At 46.5% G+C, this 7,242-nt stretch overlaps 1 protein-coding gene across 19 annotated transcripts in view; it reads left to right on the top strand.

Moving 5' to 3' along the window:
- TRAF3IP1 (TRAF3 interacting protein 1) overlaps positions 1-6,753 on the top strand; it is a 58,626-nt gene extending 51,873 nt beyond the window's left edge. For 18 of the 19 annotated variants that reach the window (XM_049101242.1, XM_049101244.1, XM_049101243.1 and 15 more), the window contains 2 exons: positions 2,261-2,484; positions 3,902-6,753. In XM_049101242.1, the coding sequence (XP_048957199.1) occupies positions 2,261-2,484; positions 3,902-4,067 (390 nt within the window). In that variant the 3' untranslated portion in view covers positions 4,068-6,753. Of the gene's footprint in view, positions 1-2,260; positions 2,485-3,901 lie in introns of those variants that run through there. The other variant, XR_007405883.1, reaches the window with a different exon arrangement.
- Positions 6,754-7,242: the final 489 nt, after the last annotated feature.

Here is a 7,242-nt window from a genome sequence, read left to right on the forward strand (position 1 = left end):
AAGGTTCCTTTTTTTCCCTGTAAATATCCAGTTGTTCCAATGCCACACGTTGAAAGGCTCTGTTTCCTTCATTGAATTGCTTTGTCAATCAGTTGGGCAGTGGTGCTTGGGTGGCTCAGGTGGTTAAGCAGGTGACTTTGGCTCAGGTTGTGATCTTGAGGTCCTGCGATTGAGCCCCATATCGGGCTCCCTGCTCAGCGAGGAGTCTGCTTCTGCCTCTCCCTCTACCCTACCTCCTGCTTGTGCTCTGTCTCTCTTTCAAATAAATAAAAATCTTTAAAAAAAAAAATCAGGCCTATTTGTGAGGGTCTATATCTGGATTCTTCATTCTGTTCCATTGATCTATGTGTCTATCCTGCCAATACCATACAGCCTTGATTACTGTAGCTACATAGTAAGTCCTGAAATTGGATAGACTGTTTGCTCCCTCTTTATTCTTTTTTAAAAACACTGTTTTAATCATTCTAGTTCCCTTGCCTTCCCTTATAAATTTTAGGATAATCTTATCTATATTTCCTAAAAATTTGGTTGGTATTTTTTTTAAAAAAGATTTTATTTATTGATTCGTGAGAGACACAGAGAAACAGAAACACAGGCAGAGGGAGAGGCAGGCTCCCTGTGGGGATCCTGATGTGGGACTTGATCCCAGGACCCCCAGATCATGCCCTGGGCTGAAGGCAGATGCTCAACCACTGAGCCACCCAGATGTCCCTGGCTGGGACTTTGATAGGAATTTTGTTAAACCTGTGTATCAATTTGGGGAGAATTGACATCTTTACAATATTTGAATTTTGCAGTTGAGGAACATTTGTATGTCTCCATTTGTTTAGGTCTGCTTTGATTTCTTTCATCCACATTATGTACTTTCCAGTACACAAGTTCTATACATATTTTGTTAGATTCATACCTAGGTATTTTTCTCTTTTGATTACATATATAATTATAAATAACACTGTATTTTTAAATTCAGTGTCCATGTGTTGACAGTATGTAGAGATAGAATTGATTTTTGTATGTTTATCTTGTATCCTGCAACCTTGCCTTATTAGTTTATGAGTTTTACCTTTCATTTCTCCTCCTGTTTATTTAACATTTTCTGTTAAATTTTCTGTGTGCCAGGCATTATGCTAAGGCTTTCCGTATGCTTGCCAAAGTCCAGTAGGTAGTGGAGCTAGAATCTTGACAGGTAGATTACTTAGTCACTGCCTTTGGCAAATATCTAAGGAGAACCTATATGGGCCCACAGTGGATCCAGACAGGGTTCCTGCTCTCCTGGAGCCTACAATCTAAAGCTGGCATTAGAAGTAACACAAATGGTTAAATAAGTTAATAAAACAAGGTAATTATAATTTAACTAACAGCATTTGACTCATACTGTAAGTGGGTAAAGCAGTAAAACTTTTACCAGGATTGGGAGCATCCAGGGAGGGCTTCCTAAACGATGTCCATGTCCTAGGAAAGGTTTTCCAAGAGCCCAACTACTCATTGCTTATCAACTTACATCAATTTTTGAAATTCAGAGCGGTCTGTGATTAAAAAAAAAAAAAAAAAAAAAGCTCATATGAAGAGAATTCCTGACTAACATTGAATGAAGTTCTCCAGTTGCCTGTCTCCTTCCCTTCTTTGCTTGCTGCTCTGTGGGCACCCCCTCCACCACCCCTATACTAGTGATTCTCACTGAAGGCACCAGGCCACTTTGATGTCTGTCCAGCCAGCTCCGTCTAGCCCTTATCCAGTGGGCTCTCTGCCCAGCTTGGTGCTGCCCACCATGCCTTCCTCTGCAAACCTCCCATCCCTTCACTTCCACAGCAGCAATTCTCCTCCTCTCTGTAGGAGGAAAAAACTCACCTCCTTTCGCCAGTGAGGTGAGTTGCAGAGTCATTTGACATGGAAAGTAGGTCCATTCAAGGAGCGAGATGCAGGGTCAGGTCCCCTTTCTGTCAGTCATCAGTGTCCTTGAGCTTTGGTAACCATAGCTACAGTAAGTTTCTGGTCAGTCGAGAGATAAATCTTACGGTATAGAGATTTGCTTCTCTGACAGCCTGCCAGGTAAAGACCCCTGCACCTTTGAGAAGGGAGGGTGTGGACCCTCCTTGTGCACAGTGTACTGCTCGCACGGCGCTTTGCACGAGTGGAAAGTGGGTCCTGAGCCAGTACTGTCCACCCTCCCCCTCCATGTCTTTCTTCCCTCAGCATGTCCTCGTTCTGCCCTAGGAGTGAGGATGTTTACTTCTCTTTCTGTTTTCCCCAATGACTGTAGGAGAAATTGCTTGTCTTTGAGTCAGCATGGAAGAAGGAGAAGGACATAGTTTCCAAGGAGATAGAGAAGCTGCGTGTGTCCATCCAGACCCTGTGCAAGAGTGCGCTCCCCCTGGGGAAGATCATGGACTACATCCAGGAGGACGTGGACGCCATGCAGAACGAGCTGCAGCTGTGGCACAACGAGAATAAGCAGCACGCCGAGGCCCTGCAGAAGGAGCAGAGGTCAGTGGGGGTGGGGGCGGCAGAGGGATGCCTCCCAGGAGACCACCACCCTTCCCACAGGAAGTGTTTCCCTTCTGCGTTCATATCTCAGAGTGCACATCTTTGTAGCAGTTAAGAAAGACTTGGAGTTAACGTTCATGCGCAACTAGATACAGGCAATAAAAAATACAGGGGCCTTTGCAGCATGGGTATTATTTTTTTATGTGTTTTCTCAGAATTCCCAAAGTTTGGTAACTGTTTATACTTTGAAAGTATTTTAATTTTTTGCTCTAAAAGAAATTAATGCTGGTGAGCCTATTTTGAAATTGCTACTGTAAAGGAAATACAATAACCACTAAAAACTTTCCCTATTTTAGGGAAATGTTTGATGTTCTGTATTTATAATCAGGGAATCGGGAATGCGTGAAACTGTATCAGTTGCTAAGGGTTTGTCAGGAAACGATCTGAGTGGACAAGTGCTAGGTCTGTAAACCACATGGTAAATGCTGTGTGATAGCAAACCTGCATTCTTTATTAGTAGTCTGCTTATTCTTAAAAAAAGTCCCTTAAAAGTTTAAATGTTCAGCATGAAAGGAATTAGAAAATCACCGAGAACTTTTTGGTGCTGAGTCCAGCATGGTGATTTGTTGGCACTTCCTACAGAGGATTGAAGATACTGAAAAGCCACACTAGGTGCTTGTTCCTCACAGAACCTGAGTTTGCTTTGTGGCAGGATGATTGGGAACAGTCACTCTTTTTGTTTTTTTGTTTTGTTTTTTTTGTATAGAGTCTTTAAAAAAAATTTATTAGAGCTCACAATTGGACGGGAGGGGCAGAGGGAGAGGGAGAAACAGACTCCCTGGCTGAGCAGGGAGCCCCATGTGGGGCTTGATCCCAGGACCGTGAGATCATGACCTGAGCCGAAGGCAGACGCTTCACCAACTGAGCCACCCAGGCCCCCCTATTCTTTCCGAAGAATGTTCTAGATTTTTCCTGGCAGGTAACACAGCACTGAAAGGCCTCATGCCTTGAACACATGAGTCAGGGGGCATCCATGGGGAAGCCCTGGAAGCTGGATGAGCTTCTCCCAGAGGAAGGTGGGGCACCTGTAGGGCTGCGCAGAGGCGGCGGCCCTTGGTGGCTGCACTGTTCCCCTCCCTGCCGTCCCAGGGTTCTCTGCAAAATGTGAGGTGAGGACTTGAATATTCAGCTCCTCTGTGTAATTGCATGTTGGACTCTGGGCTGTGGGGTGGTGAAATATGTTTTTCACAGGTGTGAGGTCCTCATCCCTTTCCATCATTATCAGAGTATGTTTGTATTTTGACCCTTTGTCTTTGGATGCTGTGAATACCTTACTTTTGTCTTCCTTCGTTGTTTTAACGAGGAAGCAAAGCTAAGCCGAGACCCGATACTCACGAGCCCCTGTGTTTCCCATCAGCATCACGGACTGCGCGGTGGAGCCCTTGAAGGCCGAGCTGGCTGAGCTGGAGCAGCTGATTAAGGACCAGCAGGACAAGATCTGCGCCGTGAAGGCCAACGTCCTGAAGAACGAGGAGAAGATTCAGAGGATGGTGTACAGCATCAATCTGAGTTCGAGAAGGTGAAAGCTCAGACGTTTCAAAAGCTGGAAATCTTCCTCAGTCTGACAATAAAAAGGAAGATAGAATGCCAGTACTCTTTTAAGTGCAGTTTCCTAAGAAAATGAAGTTTTCAGCGTCGTCCATCCAATGTGCGGTCTCAAAGCTCCGCACTTGAGACCACAGGCACGCCCATGTGTAGAGGGGCCGTGCGTCCGCACCTTCCTCCAGTGGGGTATCGCCGTGCAGACGCGTGCTCTGCGTGTGTGCAGCGGCCTGTCCTGCTCAGTCCTGCGCCAGGATCCTCCAGCAGGTGAGTGGTGGTGGCGTGCCAGGGGACCGGCGGCCTTCCTTTCAGGTCTTAGGTCTGGTGACCGGACCCTGCGTGGAGCAGGTGAAGGATGACTGCTCCTGATGGGCACTGCAAGTCGAATGGGGCCTGAAAATGAGTCCGCTCCATTTTGAGTTTGCTTCCCCTTGGAGAGGGTTCACTTCAGGCTGTATCTCTATAAAGTACACGTGAGTTTCTTTGGCAGTTTCTCCTCAGCCCCTACGGCCTCTGGCTTCTGTGTCCTGCCTTAAAGTTCATTCATTTAAGGAGATTTTAGTATGTCCTTCGTGGACATTTGCCCCCAGGGTGTTCCCCAGGTAGGGAGCAGTGACTCCGGGGGGCTCGCACTCGCCTGCGCCCGCGGCCTTGGCATCCTGCCTGGTCCTCCCCTAGACGTGTGATCCTAAGAGGCGAGTAGCTCGGGGCAGACAGCTGAAGGGAGGCTTCAGGGGACGCACTGATTTGCAACATTTTTTTTGATGTTACCATTTTTTTGGAAATTGTTTTTTAAAGCAAGGGTTTTTTTTAGAACATGGTTTATATTTAGTTTTTCACTCACATATGGTGTTGTAAATACTTAGGAAAGTCTTAAGTTTGTATATAAAGGATTCCAGTGTTTGGAGACATACAGGTCGTAAGGTCTGGGTCCCGATACTGTTATTTCTAGATATTTATTGTGCAAACCACACGGTGCCATTTAAATGTTAGAATTGCCTGAGAAAGTTCTGCTTCTTTAAGGATTAGCACAGATGGCACAGGTTAGGTTTCCTTACTGTGATTTCCAGAATAAATCCTTTTCTAAGGTGGTTATATGATTTCCCAAGCTGAGTAAGTTCCAGATCAGCTTAAGCTCTGCCGTTCTGACACGTTGGCCACTTTGTCATTTCTACCGTGCACCATAAAATTGTTTGATCAGATCGCACTGAATGCATTATTGGAGGTGGGAGGGGTGTCAGTTCATGAGTCCCCCATATACCTGTCTCTTTTCTTCTGAGTTGAACAACTTAGCCACAACCCTCAATTGACCGTTTTGCTTCAAGATGTGTCTGCCTTTTATGAATTTGTACATACGAATAGAATTGTTGTGTTGCAAAAAAAAAACTGCATACATTTTATGTGAGTAGAATTTTGTATGAAAGTTTATCAAATTGTATCATAAAATTTATTTTTATTTTATACATAAATCATTAAAAACAATCACATATTTTTTCTATAAGTGTATGGATTGTGCGATTCAGTTCACAGCTGGAAAAACATAAGCATTTGGATTTTTTTATCTTCGAACGCATATATTTTTGTTTTTCTTGTGAAGAAAGTTCAGGGAAATTGATCTTTTCATTCATATCGTGACACTTCTCACTCTAATGTATAAGTTGAAGTTTTATAAGACAGGTAAGCATTTGTCAGAAATTTAAGGTCATTCACGAAGTTACAGACCCTCTCCCTGTGTGATTATTACGGTATCGTATCAGAGACGCGTTAAATGCTGATGTTACTTGTTGCTTTGAGAAAATACACAAAGGGGATTAGTAAGCCCTTTCCTCTACTTTGGCTTGGACATTTCCAGGAGGGCTGAAGTCACACTGCAGGAATTTTAATTTAAAAGTTGAACTGATGTTCATTTACATTCAAAGAAAATGTGTCAACCTTTGGGAAAAACATTCAGGACTAAAATGTGAGCTTTCTGGCCTGATATTCATGCTTATTTTTCTTTTCAATAAGCAACTTAAACAAATACTGATGACAAATCTGTGAAGAGAGATGATGTCAGTTAGTGACCCCGAGTGCAGCTTAGGATGCTGGGTGGTCCGGAGCCCCATCCTGCATCCTGACAGGTGCCCCCGGAGCGTGCTTGCACTTCTCTGCTGAGCTGCGCCGAGCTGACCGGGTCTGTCCTCTGTTGGTGCACCGTGTCCGGGCGCTCAAGCGAACGCAAGGGCACCAGGGCCGAGGCCAGGTGTGAACGAGCAGGGCCACGTCAGGGGCCCCGGGCTCAGGATGGCCAGTTTGCTGGAGCTGCCACGAGAACCGGCTTCCGAGGAGGCCACGCGCAACGAGACCAGGTGCTCAGGCGTGCCCACCGCGAGGGAGGACAGTCCACGCACACCTGGACTTCGTGCCCAGCTCCGGAATCTTCCCCCACACCCAGCCCGCGCTGTGGAGAGCGGCTTGCCCCGGTCATCGTGCCTCCCGAGGAGCCGACCATAGCCTCCTGGGCGGGCTTCAGCGCCGTTGGCCATAGCAGAGGGTGGGAGTGAGATGGGCAGCTGAGGGAGGGCCTGCCCTGTCAGGACCCGGGGGAGGCCGCGCCCTGCTCCTGGGCTCTGGGTGGAACTGTCCTGTGTGCACTTTATTAATAAAATGATTTATATTTTCCCAAAAGGTGTTCTGATAAGTAGTTTATACCAGCCTTACAGTGGGGCAGACGTGAGGCCCCCAAACAAATCCCTGCTTTGCTTGTCTTGAGTGTTTTCATAAAGGGAGGTTGGGAGGATTCTTAACTTGGCTAGAGAAAGGAAGTTTAAAAGGTTTTTAAACTGTAACATTTTTTAAGTCCATATGCAGAGCTGAGTTCCAGGTTGATGATCAGCTCCGTCACCCAAGCACGTGGGTCTCTCTGGTAAGAACGTGGGGTTCGAACGGTGAAGTCCATTAATTGCAAGGAGGCTGTGCCCCGTCAGGCAGGGAGGGGTCGGGGCTTTGTAAGCAGGTGCGGTCCCAACGCCCGCTGCTCTTCTGCCTGCTTCAGCTCAGGTCCTGACCCCGGGGTCCTAGGCTCGAGCCCCTTGGGCTCCCTGCTCAGAAGGCAGCCTGTGCCTCCCTCTGCCCCTCACCCCTGCTCGTGCTCCCTCGCTCACTCTCAAATAAAAT

Source organism: Canis lupus, chromosome 25 (genome assembly GCF_003254725.2).
Source record: "Canis lupus dingo isolate Sandy chromosome 25, ASM325472v2, whole genome shotgun sequence".
Lineage (NCBI taxonomy): Eukaryota > Metazoa > Chordata > Mammalia > Carnivora > Canidae > Canis > Canis lupus.